Source organism: Penicillium macrosclerotiorum, assembly GCF_028827735.1.
Source record: "Penicillium macrosclerotiorum strain IBT 26536 chromosome Unknown utg000007l_segment0_segment0, whole genome shotgun sequence".
NCBI classification, from domain to species: Eukaryota; Fungi; Ascomycota; class Eurotiomycetes; order Eurotiales; family Aspergillaceae; genus Penicillium; species Penicillium macrosclerotiorum.
The window spans coordinates 3,457,603-3,478,729 of NW_026643086.1; the positions used below are offsets into that span (position 1 = coordinate 3,457,603).

Below are 21,127 nucleotides of genomic sequence, written 5' to 3' on the forward strand. Positions count from 1 at the left end.
TTATCAAAAGGCTGTACTGGAGCCACTTTTTTTGTCTCCTCTTGTGCGGGGAAACACAGTGAGATAAAGAATGGACAGGGGTTGCCTGTCGGTCGGGTGAAAATCTCAATGGCCATGGGAACGGTGAATGGCCAGGCCAGCGATGGCTCGTCGCTGTTTCATCGTGTGTTAAGTTTCTAGGGCCTTGGAAACGGCCGCACCGACGGCCGTCCCGTCTCACTCTGAGAGGGACGTGAGGGGCGCGCATGTAACCAAAGGCTGCTGGGCAGCAGATGATAGGCAGTGAGAAAACCAGCGTCCGCTATCTCGGCGGCCTAGTACTTTTTGGTCAGGCTATCTTGCCACTTTGCGGTCCTTCGCGGGTTGGAGGTTGGTGGTTGGGTGGTTCGGTCGGTCGATGATCCACGATCCATGTCCGTAGGAGGTTGGAACCTCCGCACCGAGCGGCAAGTGGGGAAGTATTTAGTGTTTAGGTTTCTGTGGATTTTGCTTTCTTGAATGTGGTTTGTTTGGCGGTCGTGTGCCCTTGCACACTTTTTCTTTCTAGAAGTTATGTTATCTGGAGCCCTCGTCTAGTTGTTATGCGTCGAAGATCTTTCGCTTGTCCTGCTCGCCAGTCTTTTCTGTGATCGACAGGTGAGGTCCAGATTCGCCTGTTCGGGCCCTAGCCGCCTATCTCTCGATATCTCCACCCACGCTGCTCGGGCGTTATTAGCGCAGTTGGTCCACGGTGCCACGAGGCCTGGGAAGCGTGCGAATTTTGCGATAGGCACACAATAAAGTTCCATCTTTGCCAAGATCTTTCATTTCCTAGAAATTCCACGGGCTTGGCTGGGAGGCCTGTCCTCGTTGACCGTCTGCTTGACTGAAAACTGGTGCCCCTGCATGGGCCAACCTCAGGCGACCTCCGCCTGATACCGCAGATCTTGGCGTAACATGTGCTTATGCTTTATCGGCCAGAATCGACCATAGATTCGATCCTACTACTCCCTGCAATCGCTCTGGTGCAACGATGGCTGACCCTCCAGTGCGCCTCTCATGTCCTGAGTGGCTAGACGCGAGGAAAGACCTGTGGTTGTTCCAGCAAAGCGAATCACTTCCTAGGTAGGGCACATAAATTAAGAGGCTGGACACCATTCTATGTTCTCTTTCCGGGTACACAAGGAGCCAAGGAGACGCTGTGTAGACGCCGTGTAGATACCTGGCCCCAGGGCTCTTTAGTTGCGTTGCAAGGCGGAGAATCCCGATGGGCAGCACAGGTCCTAGTTTTATCCCCTTTCAAGACGATAATATACAATATCGACCAATATTGAGCCATAACCTAGCGGAAGAAAGCCCAACACAAGAAAAAGGGGGTTCGGATTATGTATGGGGATACATTGGGGAAACATAAAGAGGAAAAATCAGTTTACTAGGTATAAATAGGCATAGAAAATCATAAAACAGCAACTCAAACTCAAGCATTTCACTTGGACGGGGCACTATGTTTTAAGGCCGATGCTAAACGCGGGTGCAGCAGGATGACCGGAAGCGGTATGCAAATCACACTGTGTGGAGGCGGGGATCGGGGAACCCCTCTCGGCCCAAACCAAAGCCCGTTGGAGTCGACAATCGGTCAACACTATCAACCAGTACTTGTTCTGAATTGCTGAAACAGCTTCCATCAAGATTGCTGATCACTTTCTACAGCATGGACAGTGAAAGCAAGGACTGGGAGCTGGAGGAGGGCCTCCCTCAATTTGAGGACCCATTTATTCAGCAGTATCTGAACGGCCGCGATGCATTGATCGCCGAAGAGCAAAAGAGACGCCATGGTATGGATGACTGGAGATGAACGGCCCTTGCTGAAAATCTCAGACCCGGATCAAGACCCCAAGGACAACGTTGACCACCTATAGATGCGACATTTCGTAAATCCTTATCACCCATCGCCGCCCGAGCCTGCAAGATCGTCTCGCAGATCCGGGCCCGCGAACAAAATGAAGTCTGGACCACGGGCATGGACGCGGCGACCGCCCACCAGGCTGATGAGATCCTGTACCCCGGAGTGATGTTTCACCATGCCAAGGGACGCATGGAGAAGACGAATCTATGGAAAATTGTCGAGAAAATGCCCAAAGGGGCGCTGTTGCATGCTCACATGGATGCCATGTTCGATATTGACTTCCTGATTGACCTGGCCTTCTCCACGCCAGGAATTCACATATCCGCCCCAATTCCATTGCTGACCCAGCAAGACTACGAGTCCGCTCATGTCGCATTTCAATTCTCCTCCCAGTCTGCTGCGGATGCGGCCCAAAAACCTGGGCTCTGGTCGGAAGAGTACCAACCTTCCTCGTTGATCCCCATCCATACAGCAGCAGCCTCGTTTCCGAAGGGCGGGGAGAAGGGATTTCGTGAATGGCTGCGCAGTCGGTGCATGCTCATGCCAGAGCACTCGTATCACCACCATCATGGCGTCGATGCGATCTGGGCGATCTTCACCACAACCTTCCCTGTGATCAACTCCATTCTGATGTATGAGCCGATCTTCCGAGCCTGCTTTCGGCGGCTGATGGGACAGCTGGCTAAAGATGGAATTCGGTACGTCGAATTTCGAGTTGCTTTCGTGTTTCAGTATAGAAAGGAAGGGAGCGATAAGCCAGAGGATGGTTATGAGGAATGGTTCCGAGTATTTGAAGAGGAAATAGACCGGTTTAAGGAGACCGAGGAAGGTAAGAGGTTCTACGAGGCACGAATCATTTGGTGTGGCCTGCGGCGCTTGTCCAACAAGGTTCTCGTGGATTCTATGAAGGATTGTATCGACATTAAGCATGCCTTCCCCGACTCGGTCTGTGGCTTTGATCTGGTCGGGCAGGAGGACCTGGGGAGACCGCTGGTCGACCTTGTTCCATTGCTGTTTTGGTTCCGAAAACGCTGCGCGGAGGAGGGAGTTGATATCCCATTCTTTTTCCATGCAGGCGAATGTTTGGGCGACGGTGATGCTACCGACCAAAATCTCTTCGATGCAATCTTACTGGGGACCCGACGGATTGGCCACGGCTTTTCTCTCTACAAACACCCTCTACTGATTGATCTGGTCAAGGAGAAGAAGATCATGGTCGAGTGCTGCCCGATCTCAAATGAGATTCTTCGCCTAACCAGCTCCATCAAGTCGCACCCCCTACCAGCCTTATTGTCTCGTGGTGTTCCTGTGTCGCTCTGCAACGACGACCCTGCCATCCTGGGCCACGGAAAAAACGGCCTGACTCATGACTTCTGGCAGGCCCTTCAGGGTCTTCAGAATGTGGATTTGGCCGGTCTCGCGATGATGGTTCAAAATTCGCTGCGGTGGAGCTGCTTCGAGGACCAACCGACCCCCGAGTGGAAACAAGACGTCGAGGCCGGAATCCTCGGCGAAGGCTTGAAGGCAGCTCGCCTTCGGGAATGGCATACGGATTGGGAAAAGTTTTGCGAATGGATTGTCTTGGAATTTGCAGAGTTCGATGACGAGGACGACTAGGAGCGACCTGAAAAACAAGCTATTGATCAATAGAACGCAAGATGTCTCCGAATACTTTGGGCCCCCAAACTAGATCCAACCCCAGAAGATACCCAGCCTTGAGGCGGTGTGAGCGTGAACTGGTGCTGTGGTATTCAACGTGTGTTAGTGAAATCTGCTCGTCTCGTAGTATGGGACGTGATAGCGTAATGGTGGGACTGCTGGTGTGGAAGAAGTGCAAAAACGGTGTGGGGAGTCGTCGATGATTGTCCGAACTGCCCACACGAGGTAACCCGTCGGGCCCGCCTGACTTGGCCCGATCACTTATCGCCCTCTATCAGGTGCCCACCATCCCTCCAATGCTCCGCACGTCATCGTCAACTCTCCCCTTTCTCAACGCCCACTCGTTGCCTGGGTTGGGCCTAGCTGCTTTCTCATTTCTCTCTTGATGATGATGGTTTGCGTATCGATGAGCCTTACCCGTGGATGACTGAGCCTCCTCGCGGCTCTTTCAAGATGGCGTACCTGTTGCCTTCGTTCTTCCAGAAGCGCCTGCTGAAATATGCCCTTTCTCGCCTGGGTGTCGTGGACACGGAAGCTCTGGACCCAGACAATCTGGGGATTCGATGGGGTCAGCGGAGTATCGTTGAGCTGAAGGATGTTGGCCTAAAATTAGAGGTGAGTCTGCGGTTCTCTTGTGGAGGCGGGGGGCATATTTACTGCTTTGTTAGAGCTATATGCGAATGAAATCTGACGTCTACCTTGGTCTGTTATAGAAACTGGCGACTCTCCTCCATCTTCCCGTGACGTGTGAGCTCCTCCGTGCCCGAGTCCAGCTTCTCCGTATCACCGTCCCCGCCGACATCTACAGTAGCGGAATCATCTGCGAAGCAAGCGGTATCAACGTTCACATTCGGTTACTGCCGGAGGACCCAGCCCAAGGAGTACAGGGACAGGCAAAATCCCAGGCATCCTCCCGTTCGGCGGTGCCAGGATCGGAGGATGTGCGAACTCTACCAACGCCATCCAACCTTGCGGAGTCATTCCTCGAGGCCGAGCCCGAAGAAGAGAAAGAAGAGCTGCAGGCTGCGATTTCGTCGCAGTCCCAAATTTTGCAAAGTCCTCTTCGTTCATCGAAGACGATGACGAAGATCTCGGGCTCGGAAATGAAACGCTCTCTTTACCGAGCTTTGTGGCGGGGTTCCTCAAAGGCGTGGCAGACCGGTTGCAGCTGAAGATAAAAGATGTCGCCGTCCGAGTGGATATGGAATTGCGGCAGGATGGTCCATCCAAAAGGCAGCCTGAGAACAAGCCAGACCTTGTTGCTGGGTTGCTGAGCCTGGGAGAAATTGATATTCATGGCGTGTCTGGCATCACTGCCGGGCCAGACGAGTCCGTGCCATCGCGAGAGGGCAAGAGGCTGGTGTCGCTTGCGGGTATCAATTTTGGCCTAATATCGGATACAGCTGTGTTTTCGAATTATGCACGCTTCGCAACGCCTGCATCTCCTACGACTACAATGCAATCCAAGGAAAGCCAATCCTCAAGTCGCGCATTTTCGCCACCTCCGTTAGGACCCTCCGGTTCGGATCCCGATTTAGCTATGACAAGATCGACAATCTTCGAACCCTCTCTCGGGTTTGAATATAGCTCTGAGAATATTGCCGATCCTGGGATGGATGCTTCAACGACATTCTCTCATGATGGTCGCTTCTCTGACGCGGACTCAGACCTGGAATCTCGAAATGATAGATACCTTGATGATTCTCAGGTCTTTGGAAGAGGGGACCCCTTTCATGACAATGCAGGTTATTTGGACTCTGTGCTTGACGCCCATTTTGACGACCTCAAGGTCGAATCCTCTGCATTTATGCAGACTCAGAGGGAACAAGAACCGGAAAGTGGAGATAGCTCCTATCATCTCAATCTTCCATTACATTCCACTGAATCGACAGCAAATGACGAGAATATAGAGTATTCACACATGCCTTCACTATCTGCAGAGAGCCTTCACGGTCTGCGAACCTACAAATCGCCGCAGGAGAGCTCATCCCGCCTCAGTACACATGCTACCCTACAAAATTCTACATATCTCAATGATGAGGAATACAATAGTACGCCTCGAATGAGCGCGTTCTCAAATACCTTTCAAGCATCTGCTCCGCCTTCTGAATCTGGGAGTGCTGTTTCGGAAGGAACTGCTTCTAACGCTGATCTCATGGAGTCTAAATATTTCTCTCACGACGAGGCACAAAGTCTGTACATGAGCGCAATGACCCAAGGTGATTTTTCTGAGAGCTTCGTTCCCAACATGCCAGGCGCATGGGACTCATCTGATTCTGGTGATAAAGCAAAAAATGCGTCTGAGTCCATGAACAAAGATTTCGGCCCTAATGATGACAACAATCCAATCCCAGGAAGTCAAGATGAAGCTACGCCATCAACCCCAAAGTTGACTGCCACAACAGACTCACACTTTGCTGAAGAGCAGTCTTCCGAAGAAAATCAGACCTCGTCTCAATATCTGAGCACTGATAAAGCTTCTACTTCGCCCTATCCTCTACAGAAAGCAACTGAAACAAGAAAGCCTATATTCTATGTTGACAAAATACTCATTTGGCTACCTTCGCTCATCGAAGAGGAAACAGCAGAGTTTGCATCACCAAAAATACCCACAGAGCGGACAGACAGCGACCTCAAAGACTTAATGCGTGGTCTCCGTGACCCTGTACCAGACGCGAGTCTACCGGCTTCAAAATCCGCCTCATCTACAAGATTGAACAAGACCATGAATGACTCCCCTCCAATGTCTGAAAGGGATCGACCGGCCCAACAACATGGTCATCTGATAAAAAATGCCAATGATTTGGAAGTGGAAGTATTTTCTATCACCACTCACTTTGACATATCAACTGGGTGGCTCCTTCTCAAGGCATGCCAAAGGGCATCGGCATTTTTTGAGGGGTCTGGAATGGCCCGTTCTAACGAGCAAACACAGCCAGAGCCACAATCTCGGCAGACCTCGTTCAAGCTTGATATTCGCAAGCTGTCAGTCAGGTTTCTCGAACACGTTGCAGGAAATTCTCATTCCTTTAATGATATCAACACTGCTTCAATGGCCGCGTATGCTCCTTTGGAGGACATCATATTCCAAATTACAGCGTCTGATTTGAGAACTCATTTCTCATCAGATGTCAAAAGATCTCATCTTACTCTCGATCTTTCGAAATTTGCATTTGGCTTTGCTTCCGAGGATCTAATTTCATTCAACGAATCTTTGAAAATGCGGGAGTCTACTCGTGATATTGTCACACCGTCTCAATGTGACATTGTGATTTCATTGACCAGGTCGGCTGATTCTGTCAAACTTGATATTTTCACTCTTCCTATTTATATCAATCTCAATATACAACAAGTGGAAGAAGTTCTGGGCTGGATGGGTGGACTAAGCACTATTCTTGAGCTGGGAAGCTCTATATCGTCTACATCGACGATGAAGAGTGCTCATAAACCTCCAAAGAAGCGATCTCGTGGGGTGCACTTTGAGACGCCTGCCCCGGCATCTAACAAGGAAGCGAAAGCTTCTGCACCCTGGAAAGTTAACGCTCGGATTGGTGGGATTGTCCTTGATATCATTGGCGAAACCCATTATCTCAAGCTGAGTACAACTGCTGTGAAGATCATCAGCAGATTCGAGGGCATCGGTATCCAGATTGACAAAGCAAAACTGAGTGGCCCGCACCCACTCGAAGACTCGTCAGACGGCCCAGGGAAAATCACTTTGACAAATATCAGGGTTGAATATCTATTTGCACCGAAGGAAGTTGACCTCGATCGCCTTTTGACCCTGATAACGCCCTCTAAAGACAAGTACGATGATGACGACGACATTATGCTAGATACTCTCCTGCGACAGCGAAGACAAGGCTCGGTCCTTCGTGTGACGGTTGCAGGCATGAAGACTATCATTTCAAACACCGCCGATTTGGGATATCTGTCTTCCTTGGGACATGAGCTCGGTCGACTATCCAATGTGACAAAATATTTGCCTGAAGATGACAGGCCTGGACTTCTAACATTGACTTTGATCCGTGAATTTGAAGCCCGAATTCAAGTTGGATCCGACGTCGGCGATATTAACGCACATCTTGCTAATGTCGAAGTGGCCTGGATCAGCATGCCTTCATTAATAGCGACGCAAATTGGAACCATGACAGTCACCCGCAATCACCAAGAGGAACTGGTCGGAGAGGCGCTCATCCCCAGTCAAGACCAAACCCTCATTCGACCTCGCCCCCCGGTACTAATGGCTCGATTTATTCCTGACGAGATGGACCCAACATTCAAGATTAAACTCCATCATCTCCGAGTCGAATACACCATTCCATCGGTCATGGCTTTCCTGGGCTTGAATCGAGACACCACAGGTGGAGAATTGGCAGGCGAAATGGCCAATTCAATTGCTAATCTCGCTGAGCACTCGGTTCGAGCAACTGGGATTGTAACTTTCTCTCCACCCAGGTCAGATACCTCGAGAGTTTCCGTCAAGCCAACGAAGCTGGCAGTTGTGTTCCGGGATTCCGTTCTTGGCCTCAATCCTCGCAATTCTTCGTCGAAGGGACTCGTGGTACTCACGAACGCTAAGTTTGGAGGTGCTCTTCATGGCGATGAGTCCTCAGAAGTCACACTGGATATTCGAAAGGCATCCATTATGATCATTGACAATGTCGCAAACGTGGGGAATGCCGATAATCTCCATCAGCGCACGTCTGCCACCATTCAAAGCAATCAAGTTCAAGCGTACATTGAAAAGGGATATGTTCCTGTCTCTTCCATCTCCTCTGCGACAGCGGTTGTGAAGATGATGGACCTCGCCGACGATGGAACCAAGTCGCTAGATGTTGAATTAAGAGACGATCTCTTGATCCTTGAGACTTGTGCGGACTCTACGCAAACCCTTATCGGTATATTGAATGGTCTACAGCCACCAGCACCACCAGTTGTCACTACCAAATACCGAACAGAAATCCTGCCACTTCAAGACATGCTTGCTTCCTTTTCGGGTGATGCATTCACTACTGAGCCCCCCGTCTATATGGATGAAAACAACGATCCAGCAATGAACCTTTCACATATCTCCGAGGAAGACCAGCTTGGCGATGAACTAGAATATGTCAGCGACTTTTACCCAGGGAGACAATCAGGTCCTTCAGGTAGCGGTGATATCAAGCTTGCTACAGCAGCTGATAGCAATGACCTACTTGACAGTTTCCATTCTCAGTATCAAGTTTCATCCAGCATCACCGAATTGGACTTCCAAGACGACCACTTTGCACGGCAATCCACCGTTGGCGGTACCGCGCATCGATGGGACTCAGCCCACAACACGTACGGTCTTTCCAATGATACCAAACTCCAGCGCAGCCCTCTTCGCGTGAGAGTACGGGACATGCATATTATCTGGAACCTGTTCGACGGATATGACTGGCAGCAAACCCGAGACACAATCTCCAAAGCCGTCGAAGACGTCGAGATCAAGGCTACTGAACGCCGGACCCGAGCCTCCCGTATGTCTCCCACAGCTGAAGATGAAGAGGAATCTGTCATTGGAGACTTTCTCTTCAACTCGATCTACATTGGAATTCCAGCCAACAAAGACCCACGCGAGCTCCATCACGGGATCAACCGTGATATTGGGGATTTAGCCAGTGAGACGGGTAGCTATGCCACGTCGACCACGGTGACCGGCGCAACTAACCGGCAAGGACGTTCCGGATCGGGCAGGGAGAGGAGACTTCGCCTACACCGGAGCAAACACCACAAGATGACCTTTGAGTTACGTGGGGTCTGTGCTGATTTGGTTGTGTTCCCGCCGGACTCGGAGGAGACACAGAGTTCAGTAGATGTACGAGTTAAGGACCTAGAGATCTATGATCATGTGCCCACGTCGACATGGAAGAAATTCGCGACCTACATGCACGAGGCGGGTGAGCGGGAAAGCGGAACGAGCATGGTGCACCTTGAGATCCTCACTGTCAAGCCGATTCCTGAACTCGCCGCGTCTGAGATTGTCCTCAAGGTAGGTCTAAAGCCATCCATTGTCTATTTGTGCGTCTTTATGCATAAATTGATTGATACTTACGGGGTTGATAGGCTACTGTACTACCGCTTCGCTTACATGTCGACCAAGATGCACTGGATTTCATGAGCAGGTTCTTTGAGTTCCGCGATGAATCCCTTGATGCATCGAGCACGCCCGGTGATGTGCCCTTCCTCCAGCGCGTTGAAGTCAATGCCGTGCAGGTGAAACTAGACTTCAAACCCAAGAGAGTTGACTACGCGGGTCTCCGGTCGGGTCGCACAACAGAGTTTATGAATTTCTTCGTGTTAGACGGCGCTGACATGGTCCTCCGACATGTCATCATCTATGGAGTCTCCGGGTTTGATCGCCTGGGGCACACGCTCAACGACATCTGGATGCCAGATGTCAAGCGGAATCAGCTGCCGGGTGTCCTCGCAGGTCTGGCCCCGATCCGATCGCTCGTCAATGTGGGTGGGGGCGTGAAGGACTTGGTCGTCATCCCGATGCGCGAGTACCAAAAGGATGGCCGGATCGTGCGCAGCATCCAGAAGGGTGCGCTAGCGTTCGCGAAGACCACATCTAACGAGCTAGTCAAGCTGGGTGCGAAATTGGCCATTGGCACGCAAACGGTCCTCCAGGGCGCAGAAGACTTGCTGACATCCCCGACCGGAGCATCCACCACGTCCGAGGAGGGCTGGGATGAGGAAGAAGAGGCGAAGAGGATCTCGCTGTATGCCGACCAACCAATCGGTGTAGTGCAGGGTCTGCGGGGAGCGTTCAATGGTCTGGAGCGTGATCTCCTGCTGGCGCGGGATGCGATTGTGGCCGTGCCTGGCGAGGTGGTCGAGAGCGGCAGCGCCAAGGCAGCGGCCAAAGCCGTGTGGAAACGGGCGCCGACGGTGATTCTGCGGCCGGCGATTGGTGTATCCAAAGCCGTGGGACAAACTCTCCTGGGCGCCGGGAACACACTGGACCCAAGCAATCGGCGAAAAATGGAAGATGTAAGTGTATCCCCGGTCTGGGACTGCTGGACCTACAGACTCTTGTTTGTTCAGTTGCTTTTTCTGTGGAGAAAAGGGTCTATGCAGGGGTTTTGTGGCTGACACCGTCCATACAGAAGTATAAACGTCATTGAAAGTCCGAGGGCTCTTCTGCTCTATGCGGATCGGAAGTCTCTGTATGAGGGACGACATAGTTCGACCGAGTCATCCGGGAAACTTTGCCACGGTCTATTTGTTGGCTGATTGGATTTTGACTGGTCTGTGTTAGCTTTTGCTCAGTTCCATTATTTTGAGCGTTTGATTTGGCGATTCCTGATCTTTTCTACTATATTCCCCTCCGCGAACCTGTTAGATGCATTGATATCGCTTCCTTTGAGTTTGATAGTGTTTCAAATAAGAACGAGTCCCGTATTTAGAATCAATCACCCGCCAATGTGGAAAGATATATATCTGTGTGCGTATCTCGTTGCGATAGAGAGCAGCCCGACTTACGTATGTTGATCGGGAGACCTCGTAAAATAAAACTCTACACCTGATCAAGGTAATTGTTCACGTAGTCATTGATCGCTCAGGAGGCACTGCATCATGTAATAACCTGGAGAGCTGCGCCACCACCCTGATCAACGCAGGGGCACCCTTTACTTTTTTTATCTGCCATTTCAGATTCAAAGTTACAAGGATCGAAGGATAGATTTAGGAAAATTGAGGAATACATCAGAGTTCATTCTGTGAATATGACTTGGATGACTTTCCCTAGTTAGAGTGTATTTCGCGATGGACCACAGTAAAGGACCAAAGCCTCATTTACTTCCTATTTGGGAAAGGGTCACTTCACTTCTCACTTCGCTTTGACTTCCCTTCGTCTCTTTTGCTCGATTTACCCTTTCTCGCTTCTTCCATGTGAAATTCAGCCACATCCTCTGACCAGCCTATCAGCAACCCGCGATTCATTTGGATTTCCTCTCATTCTTCTAATTCTGGGGCTCAACGCCCTTTGCCCCGCCACGAGTCGCTTGTGCCGATCGCTTGGTTCCCTTGCCTTCTCGCAAGCCCTTTGTTTCCATCCTGCATTTTCCTCTTCAATCACTCATGAATCATGTTCTGGTCAGGTACGAAGCCCGAAAACTTTCGCGACCGAAAGGAACCATGGATTGAACGTACCCAACGGTCGGGGAAAGAAAAAAACTCGGATTCCTCCCAGGATTCTCCATCGGGTAATCCACCCTCGGATGAGACCGATGAAGGGCTTCATGAATTTTCCTAGCAGCAATCATGGAAGAAAGAACGGCCCACGATCTGCTCCACAGAGTCAGGGACCTGTTTGAGGGCTCTCGGGTGGGGCTTAATAGGGCCATGCATCATCCATGTTGCGATTCTCACTACGCGTCGTGTCCATCATGTCCAGAGTCAGTGTCCAGTCGCCCCCAATCAACTGTTGCCACTCGGTCCTCTGCACTCGGAGGCACTGGCCACCAACGAAAACGCCTCAACAGGTGTGTGTATGCCCAAGGCCCGCCCTCTTTCAGCCCTGACTGACCTCACCCACCATCTTTTTTCGTCGACGGGCTCGTTCTGCACGCCGACTGGCTACTCGTGGCTCAACCCGATGGATCGGGGGGTTCACGTCAAAAGGGTGTCTGGAGTGGGTGATTGGCTGGGGGTGGGACGGGAGGGTGTGCGACTAACGACCGCGCTAGGATCAGGAGGAGATTCCCAGCGGGCGATCGCAGAGGGGGCTCCTACTGCTGCATGTCATGTCGCGATGTGCTGCGATGCATCCAGTCACTCGGGTTACCTTTGATTCATTCTATTGGTGGAGGGGATGGGTTAGGGGGACGATGTGCGACGCCTCCGGGGCACCCAGGGACTTTACTCGGCAGCATATGAAAGGTTGGGCGAGTGAGCGTGTTTCTGCATACAACACACCTTGTCAGACCGACTTTTCGCCCTGTAGTCTCCCAACTTTCTCCCCCCTAGGCCGCCGGAATTGGGCAGTGTGACGTCTACCATTCGTACATAATCCCATTATATGCCCAGTATGAGGCCCGCCGAACCACCGGTTCGTTTGTCCCGCGACCCAGTGTTCCTGGCCTACCAGCCCGGGTCCAGACCGAGTCGTTCCTCTCATGTGGGGATGTGGATACAAGATCTTGCGACGAGAGAAAAAAAAAAAGACGAGTCCAGGCTTCTCCGTTCGGCTCCGAGCCACCAAGGCTGAGAGGCTCGGATTGCCGGCATATCTTGAATACTACTTTATAAACATTCAGTGTCGCGGCTCTTCTCTCTGGATTGGAGTTACCGGTTACAAAAGCTGTACAGGGTTTCGACTTTGTACCTTGCATTGATGGTGAAATTGGTAAGCCGAGAAGTCGTCGTCCCTTGCAGTGGTTCCCCGCTCTGACGAATCAGAAGTATAACATTTGGGCGTTGGTTTTTTTGGATTGATCTCCCAATCTACGTCTGCAAGAGATATGTCAATCTACTAAAGACGCCATTGGAGACCAACCCCTTAAGGCTACGGGAAACTCCAATTGCCTAAGATTGCAAAAGAGAGAGAAAAACGAAACGAACTGAAACGAAAAGATGTATGCAGAGACGCATTGTCGCACCGAACATGCCTTCGGGATCTGGCGTGACGGTGAGCTGCTGGACGGCTCGTTGTGCTCCAAGTGCCTGGAGCTTCATGGCGTTCACGCACCATGCACGCCTCCTAAGCCCCTTCCTGCGGATGCGGTGTCACTTCCCCCTCGGTCAATCAAATCAGGAATCACCGGTGCCCTCTCACTCCATGATTACCGCAAGTATTTGTCGCAGTCGGCAGAGTGCGTGAGCGATCCTGTCGATCGGTCGGAGAAGACTCTTAAGCGCAAAATGGCGACGTTAAATTTGAACCGTTCACCTGCACATACATCAGTTCGTTCATCTGCGGTATCGGTATCGTCTGCGGCCTCCAGCCCTCCACCGCTGTCACCATCGTATTCACATAGCATCATCTCTTATCAAAGCGAGCAGGAGCCGGAGCTTGCAGAGGCCTCCTTCGGTACGTTGTCATATCCTAATTTAACTTTGCTTGATTTCTTGTCGGGGAACAACAACCACTGACCTCTCTGCAGTCACCCTGCCACCATCTCAGGGCCCACGAGTGCATCTTGTCTCAGAAAATGCGACACGTCCGAGACCAAACAGGAAGCGATTGGTAGGTACTCTGAGACAGTGATAAACAACTGTCCTTTCCCCCTGCTTTCCTTTAAACATACGACTTACCTTTCTTTTCTAGAACACGTTTCGTGAGAAACTCCAGCAGAACACCATCCAAGCTCAGAGTGAAACTCAACAATCTTCATCTCTATCCCGCCACCAAGCCTCAGGTCCGATGCTGGCCAATACGCAGGCCGTTGCCACCATCTCTCATGGAGGGACCTCTTTCGAGATCTTGAACCCGCGAAAGTCTTTGGATGTTGCACGCATCGTTTCTTACATCGAAGATGTCGATAGCTGCTCAGTCATGTCGATGGATCCCCATCGAGAGTCTATCGTCTCCACCAATCCTTACTCTTTGACGGACTCGGGCCTCGATAGAGTTTCTCTCTCTCAGTTCACCGATGCCTCTTTGCCATCCCATTACTCCACCCCATCTCTGTATACTACTTCTATCTCTACGGGATGCTCTACACCTAAGCGGCAAACAGCCGATATTCCCTCCTCGTCACCTGGTGTGCACGACCGAGTCCGTTCGCTCTCTGACTACTCTCTTCATGACCATGATTACTGGGCCCAAGATCGCCAAGTTGAAACCGACATCCACGATAACCAAAATTACTATGATCTAGTTGGCGACCCGCCAATCGAACGGATGGCTTCTATCTCTGAGCGCTTAGAAGAAACAGAACAGGAGCCGGACCTTGACCACCCGGAGCCCCAGGTGGCCCAATCTCCCCAGCCTTCCTCGTTCTCGCAACCGACCTTCTACTCCGAGGGAAGTGATATCGGCGAGCCCGGCTCCCCAGTCTATGCCAATGGGGAATGGGCGAGGGTTGATGAGCGTGACCGCGGCATCTTCCTCGAGCTCCCCCATCATCATCCTCCACCTCGCCACCCCCATCACCCTATGACACCTACTACGCCAACACTATGTCTCCCGGCTACGCGCAGCACTTCGACCCCTATGACCCCATCTATTTTGATCCTCATGTCCAGTCAGTTCTGGCGGCTGCCAATGCCGATACCATGGGCCTCCGCGGGCATCCTGCACGCGCGCTCGATGACTTGCAGCGGAGGTTTGGAAGCTCGGTGTCGCTCTCGGGCTCGAGCGCTGGGGATGGGCTTTTGCGGAAGAACGATCGAAAGCAACCGTCTCTCCAGAAGAAGAAGCTGCGGAAGTTTTTCAGCTGGCGCTCTGGGAACTGAAGCGATCCTCGACCACCTGCTTTTTGTTTTGTGCCTTTGTTATGATGTGAAAAGACCGGATTTATGATACGCGTGACGATGGGTATGGATTGGGATCTGGATATTGGCGCATCTACCTTGCTCTTTTTCTTTTGTCGTCAAGGGTTCTCCTTGTTTTACACTTCTCACTTGTACTTTTCATATTTTTATATCCACTTTTTGGGGGGGGGGGGGGGAGTCTGGGACTCTTGACCGAAATCACAGGTATTTATCTGAGGATCACACCTATACAACAAATTTTCATATTCAAACGATTGATTGATAAGTAAACCATGTCGTAGAAGCTTGGGAGTTAAATCTTTGGAAGCCCTGATGAATTGCATGTAAATTCGTCTCCTCAATTGTTCCATTATGCCGTCAGGCCTTTCACTCTTGTTTTTCTTCTTCTTCTGCTGGTCGAGCAGTGTACCAGTCCCAATAAAGCCCGAAGGCCGTAAATAAGCCCATGAGCCCCTCGAATGGGGCGACATTTTTCCAGCCACCCCCACTGCGATAAAACACAACCATCGCCAAAAGCCGGCCCGGAATGGCGGCCATCATCATTGGAGTGTTGTTTTGGCACGCGGCGATTGCGTAGAATGACCCCAAGGAGAGGGATGTTAGGCTGCCGGTTATTAGCGCAGCTTGCTGAGTCTTTTCTCTCAACAACGCTTACCTGAGCGCCTGGATAGTTCCATTACTTAGGCCTTGTAATGGTGAGTTGGGAAGCCCGGCCGCGGCTGCGGGCCATAATAATGTATACACCCCGCTGGCCACCAGGGGGAGTGTCTGGATGCCAAAGACATAGGGAGCTACACGAGAGCCCCCACGGTGCGAACCATGTTGGCCGGAAGACATTGGCTGGATGTTTGGTGGGCGAGTTCGAACCGGGTCGTGATGCTGCAATGCTGCACAAGGTGACGTTGGACGAGAGGGGAAACAACTAAGACAGGCCGGCCCCAGGGGGGGGCTGTCATTTACTGCTGATCCACCCCGTCAGCTTCTCAATCACTGCTTTAATTCTAACGAGACTACGTACCTCCGTAGCTTGGTTTGAAGGGCTTGGAGCATAAATTATTGGACACGAAGAGGCTCGAGGTAGTTTTTGAATCTCTTTATGATTGGATGAAAAAATAATAGAAGGTAAAAAAGAGTATTCTATCAAAAACGGGTATCAATCTCAAGTATATACAGAGAAGATGAAGTATAAATAAAATGCACAAGGGATCAAGGCCGTTCCACGACAGACGCGAGCGCTGCGCTCACTATGCTCTTTCTTCGAAGACCATGGTCGCCGCGTGCATCCCGTCCTGAATAGGCATGGTGGTGGCTTTTCTCTATTCGGTGGGATTGCATCGCACCCGAGCTGCTCCTGCGCCGCCCGCGGGTCTCGCTTGCCAAAACATCCGGGGGTCCGAATCGACTTCGGTGCAAGGTTGCTGCCCTCCGACGGGGCGAGGACCGCGGCGGAAGCGAACTCGGGTGGCAATCGTCTTCACGGAGGGTATCTGGGTACGGGGAATCTTCTTCAAGCACAGTGCGCCGAATGGAATCGATGTCTCCTTCGTGGCATTGCAACTGAGAGATGTGCTGCCGCTGCATGCGCACATTGAAGTGATCTGGGGGGTTGAGTGTCGGGTTCGGTAGGGAGGGGAAATCGGGAGGGATAGAGGTTGGGCTTGGATTCGAGCAGAGCGAAGGCGAGGAGTCAAAGTGTCCATCCTCGTCGTGATCTGTGTCGGGGGGCGTTAGGACATAGCCTGAGTATCGGCCTGGTAGCCGGGTCCGGTCGTGCCGTAACCGCCGGGAGTCAGGAGTCTCGTTGCGCCCGATGGGGCTCTGGAGAGTGTGTTCATGCAACTTCTGCGTCAATGTTGAGATCGAGAGACGCTTCGACTCGTACGGAAAGGGCACCGAAGTGGGAGGCGGTTGCTGGGAGCGAAAATAGCTGCTCTGGCGGCGGGACAGCGTGCGAAATCGGTGCGATTGCGGCGAGGGGCACCGCGACGACAAGGGGGATATCATAGTGCTATCACAGTCGACCATCAGCCGCTCGTCCGCATCAACGGCCAGGCGAGTGGGCCCCGATGAAGGCGACGAGAAGGAGAAGTCCTCAAACATATTGTGGTAAAAGCACTGGACTCGAGGACTCGATGTTGAGGGGGAAGGTGAGGCTCAAGATCGTTGGAATTGTTAGTTGGCGCCCGATTCCGCGGCGAGACGAAGTCTACCAGCGCGGATCTAGGCAGGGCGCATGTAAATAGGTAAATCCCTCCGAGAAATTCCCAGCGACTTGCGATTTGCCCCAGAATGAAAAATCTAAACCGTCGACCAGCGGTTGAAGGGAGGCAACACCACGTGATCTGCGCCCAGTCGTTGTTTTTCGCTCGATTCACTGTAGTCGCTTTGACGCAGACGCTTTTTATCCTTGAATTTCGGGCTTCGTTGAACTTGGCCAATATGATTATTGATGCTATATAACATTTTATAAGGCATCCTAGCCCGTAATACAGTTCGGTTGGAGTGGAAGTATTTCGAAATACGAGAGATCCAGACCACGACACGAAGTATCTATGACTACCTCTTGCAGTATTCACAACCTTTTACCCCTGGTCGACTTGAAGATCTCCGCCGTAAGTTCCTGCAAAGACTTTTTGTTCCCTGCATCGGATCCATCCCACCGTAGCATACATACGCCACAGCCTGTGGTCTCGTTGGAGCTCGGTGAAGCATCACTTGCCTGCGAGGCTGGGGGCGGAAACCGGAGGCTAGTGGCGGCGTCGACGGAGTACATGCCACTTACCCCCCTCTACGAGGAATACCATTCCATACCACTTTGAACCCGGCCAGGACAAAGCATATACGGATTTGAATATCTCAAAAGAGAAAACTGAACTCGTGCAAAAATGCCTGTGCTCACTTCTTCGAAGTATACATGCACAAACGGTGTGGCGAAATGAGAGGAGGAGAGGGTCGGTTGACAGATGCCGAATATTCCCCGTGTGTCCTCTGCCTCCTGAAATCAAAGATTTTCGAAGATGGAAGTATATTTGGCTGAAAAGAAGTTTATCAGGGGACAGGTTCCAAAGGAGAGAATACATTTTGAGCGCCAGGAGGTATGATGATTAAAAATGAGTAATATCAGAATCACGTCTCTTATCCTGGGTTGACCTCTTTACTTTGGTTCAATACTGAGACCTTCCATCAGCCATGGATCAAGTAAAAGCTCCATACCTGTAGGGCGGTCTTCGGGGTCCCACTGTAGGGCCAATCGTATCCATCGCAAAAAGCACTCTACGTCCTCGCCTTTGATCTCACCGGCTAGATCCTCAAAATATCTGTCGGGGATTGAAACTAGATCTGTCCATTTTCCATAAGTGTCCCAAAAGAGGGAGCTGGCTGGTGTCCGCTGCCAAAATTCTCGTGAAGGGAAACCGAGTAAAGCAACAAGCTCGGCAATGCATACACCCTCGTCGAAAGAGCCATTTGGTTTTCGCTCTATTCAAGGTATGAGGATGGACTATATCCCAAGCCTATATCACTGTTAGTCTATCTTTTTTAAGGGTAAGTTATGAGTAGTCACTTACGACCATAGCTATAACCCAGATATCCACCTTAGAGTCCCACTATGACTTCGGGGGCGCGGTATTTTCTTGGCATAATACCCCCCTCGAAGGTCTCGGCCCCAAAGCGAGCTTCTCCAAAATCACAAACCCTAGGATTTCCAACCCCTGGCGGCGGGTAGGATGTTCAATAGATAGTACGGTCTCCAAGCATCTTTCGTGGTGACGGTCTTTCGATTTCATTTTCCTCAAACACCGAAAAGCGGTTAAAGACTTGGACAGTCCAACTTATCAGAAGCCCTTCTCTGTATTTTGCGATATGTTTTTCATACTGCCGATTCTACTATTTAAGGCCCTTCTCGGTTCCTATTTTGGGTACTATCAGAAATTTTTTTTCTATACATTTCAGCATTGACTCTTCCTCCTGATACTTCAAATTTCCAAAGTCTTTGATAAAATAAAACCCTGCCATCCCTTCGAAGAAATGCATCCGGCAAGTCGCAATCTTTCAACCACTGCTCAAGAAGGCTTTTAATTATACCGGTTCGGACATCTCAGAGATTACAACCAAAAATTCAGACAGTCAGGCATGGTATGACAGCACAAAGAAGATCTGTGCGGCGATTGAGGCCCAGGTTTGTGGACGTCTCTATATTTTCTAACACCGAATAGTTTCCGACGCACTGATCGTAGGAAAAATTATGTGGTGCTATTTGCAATGTTTTAATGTGGAGAAATAGCTAGAATTTCCTCCTATATACGACCGATTGAAGAATTTTTGATATGAAAGTCGGTCTAAATGATTGAATATCAATGTTTCCTTGCGTGATACCTAACAGTCCTCGTAGTCTACCTCCCTGCAACTGATCCGCCAAATCTGGGGACACGCTGCAACTGATCTACTATCTATCCTTCGAAAGCATTACTTGAGATCTTCAGGTAATTACTGAGACTGTATCGTGATGATGATACTAAGACGATTAGGTCAGCTAATCATTTCGGCAGTCCAGACTCGCAAGCTTCCATCCCGTGGCCAATAGGTATACTGCATATACATCTGTGCACGTATTATATATATGTCATTGCCAAGAGGGAACAGATCCCAATAGGAGTCAATGATTTGTCTGCGAGTCTCACTTTCAACCCATCTGGGCAATGTTCCGCAAGTCACCGAAAAAATACCCCCCATTGTAATGGTGGTGCTCATACCTTCTCCAATTCCTCTGGGCGAATCGGAGTACAAATGACCCCAACGGTCAACACCGGAGACCGCGCCCTTATCAGTGCGCAACCCCCCCCGCAACTCGGACTTTCGAGCGGGAGTCTCTGTTTGCTCCGCGTTCTTTCCTTCTGACCCAATTCACTAGCACAACCACCATGGCTGCATTTTTGAAGAAGCCCTTGAAGCTAGCTTTAGTACAGCTGGCCTCAGGTAAATGACACCGCCATCTCCCGGATTTGCCCTTCTCAGCTGACCGACCGATAGGCGCCGACAAGGCTATTAATCTCTCCCACGCCCGGAGCAAGGTCCTCGAGGCTGCGCAAGCTGGCGCACGCCTGATTATCCTCCCAGAATGCTTTAATTCCCCCTATGGCACGCAATACTTCCCGAAATTTGCCGAAACCCTTCACCCTTCTCCGCCCACGAAGGACCAGTCGCCCTCATTTCATGCCCTGTCGGCGATCGCCGCCGAGGCGAATGCATATCTTGTTGGTGGCAGTATCCCAGAGCTGGAGCCCAGCACCAATAAATACTACAATACCTCGCTGGTCTTTTCCCCATCTGGCTCTCTGATTGGCACACACCGCAAGACTCACCTGTTTGACATCGACATCCCGGGGAAGATCAAGTTCAAGGAGAGCGATGTGCTGTCGCCCGGCAACGAATTGACGGTTATTGATCTCCCAGAATATGGCAAAATTGGTCTCGCTATCTGCTATGATATTCGTTTCCCGGAGTCTGCGATGATCGCCGCTCGTAAGGGCGCATTTTTGCTCGTCTATCCGGGAGCCTTCAACACCACCACTGGGCCCCTGCACTGGTCGCTTTTGGGCCGTGCCCGTGCCGTTGACAATCAAACTTATGTGGCGCTGTGCAGTCCATCTCGAGATATGGAGGCGACCTACCATGCCTATGGTCACAGCCTGATTGCGGACCCAAGCGCGAAGATTCTGAGCGAAGCGGAGGAGAAAGAGACAATTATCTACGCTGACCTGGATAATGATACCATTGTTAGCACTCGCAAAGGAATTCCTATTTACAACCAGCGACGATTTGATGTGTATCCTGACGTGAGTGGTGAAGGCTCAAAATAGAAAGCGAGCTTGGGCGGGTTACACTAAATTGTTAGATTGTTGGGTAGGAATCAAGAAAGATAATCTTTTTGAAAGGATAGAAATCCTTCTACTGGCCTGTATATACATCCAGATTGTCCCGAACATTGGGGAATAGAAGCTCAAATAACCAACTGGCTCAACCCGGTAAATGGTCACAAGTGCATACAATAACACGACTACTAAGGTAAGTTAATTTGTTGGCTACTCTCAATGAGAAAGGAGACTCATTGACACCTAA

The 21,127-nt window shown here is 50.9% G+C and overlaps 7 protein-coding genes across 7 annotated transcripts; 4 read left to right on the forward strand and 3 right to left on the reverse strand.

Annotated features, from left to right (window-relative positions):
* Positions 1 to 1,690: 1,690 nt before the first annotated feature.
* On the forward strand, positions 1,691 to 3,502 carry N7462_008075 (putative CECR1 family adenosine deaminase; the record flags this gene model as incomplete). Its single annotated transcript, XM_057079793.1, has 2 exons — positions 1,691 to 1,814; positions 1,899 to 3,502. 2 exons carry the CDS (start codon positions 1,691 to 1,693, stop codon positions 3,500 to 3,502), a joined length of 1,728 nt encoding a protein of 575 aa, XP_056932463.1.
* Positions 3,503 to 3,967: 465 nt separating this feature from the next.
* On the forward strand, positions 3,968 to 10,698 carry atg2 (uncharacterized protein; the record flags this gene model as incomplete). Its single annotated transcript, XM_057079794.1, has 5 exons — positions 3,968 to 4,159; positions 4,258 to 4,681; positions 4,726 to 9,560; positions 9,635 to 10,564; positions 10,681 to 10,698. 5 exons carry the CDS (start codon positions 3,968 to 3,970, stop codon positions 10,696 to 10,698), a joined length of 6,399 nt encoding a protein of 2,132 aa, XP_056932464.1.
* A 2,449-nt stretch (positions 10,699 to 13,147) lies between these two features.
* Positions 13,148 to 15,021, forward strand: N7462_008077 (oxidoreductase, short-chain dehydrogenase/reductase family; the record flags this gene model as incomplete). Its single annotated transcript, XM_057079795.1, has 4 exons — positions 13,148 to 13,604; positions 13,678 to 13,760; positions 13,842 to 14,760; positions 14,837 to 15,021. The coding sequence occupies 4 exons, from the start codon at positions 13,148 to 13,150 to the stop codon at positions 15,019 to 15,021; spliced, it is 1,644 nt and encodes a 547-aa protein (XP_056932465.1).
* A 355-nt stretch (positions 15,022 to 15,376) lies between these two features.
* On the reverse strand, positions 15,377 to 15,847 carry N7462_008078 (uncharacterized protein; the record flags this gene model as incomplete). The annotated part of the gene is made up of 2 exons (XM_057079796.1): positions 15,377 to 15,614; positions 15,666 to 15,847. 2 exons carry the CDS (start codon positions 15,845 to 15,847, stop codon positions 15,377 to 15,379), a joined length of 420 nt encoding a protein of 139 aa, XP_056932466.1.
* A 369-nt stretch (positions 15,848 to 16,216) lies between these two features.
* Positions 16,217 to 17,110, reverse strand: N7462_008079 (uncharacterized protein; the record flags this gene model as incomplete). Its single annotated transcript, XM_057079797.1, has 1 exon — positions 16,217 to 17,110. One exon carries the CDS (start codon positions 17,108 to 17,110, stop codon positions 16,217 to 16,219), a length of 894 nt encoding a protein of 297 aa, XP_056932467.1.
* A 1,054-nt stretch (positions 17,111 to 18,164) lies between these two features.
* N7462_008080 (uncharacterized protein) lies at positions 18,165 to 18,582 on the reverse strand (the record flags this gene model as incomplete). Its single annotated transcript, XM_057079798.1, has 2 exons — positions 18,165 to 18,485; positions 18,577 to 18,582. The coding sequence occupies 2 exons, from the start codon at positions 18,580 to 18,582 to the stop codon at positions 18,165 to 18,167; spliced, it is 327 nt and encodes a 108-aa protein (XP_056932468.1).
* Positions 18,583 to 19,929: 1,347 nt separating this feature from the next.
* On the forward strand, positions 19,930 to 20,868 carry N7462_008081 (carbon-nitrogen hydrolase family protein; the record flags this gene model as incomplete). The annotated part of the gene is made up of 2 exons (XM_057079799.1): positions 19,930 to 19,968; positions 20,050 to 20,868. The coding sequence occupies 2 exons, from the start codon at positions 19,930 to 19,932 to the stop codon at positions 20,866 to 20,868; spliced, it is 858 nt and encodes a 285-aa protein (XP_056932469.1).
* Between the last annotated feature and the right edge of the window lie 259 nt (positions 20,869 to 21,127).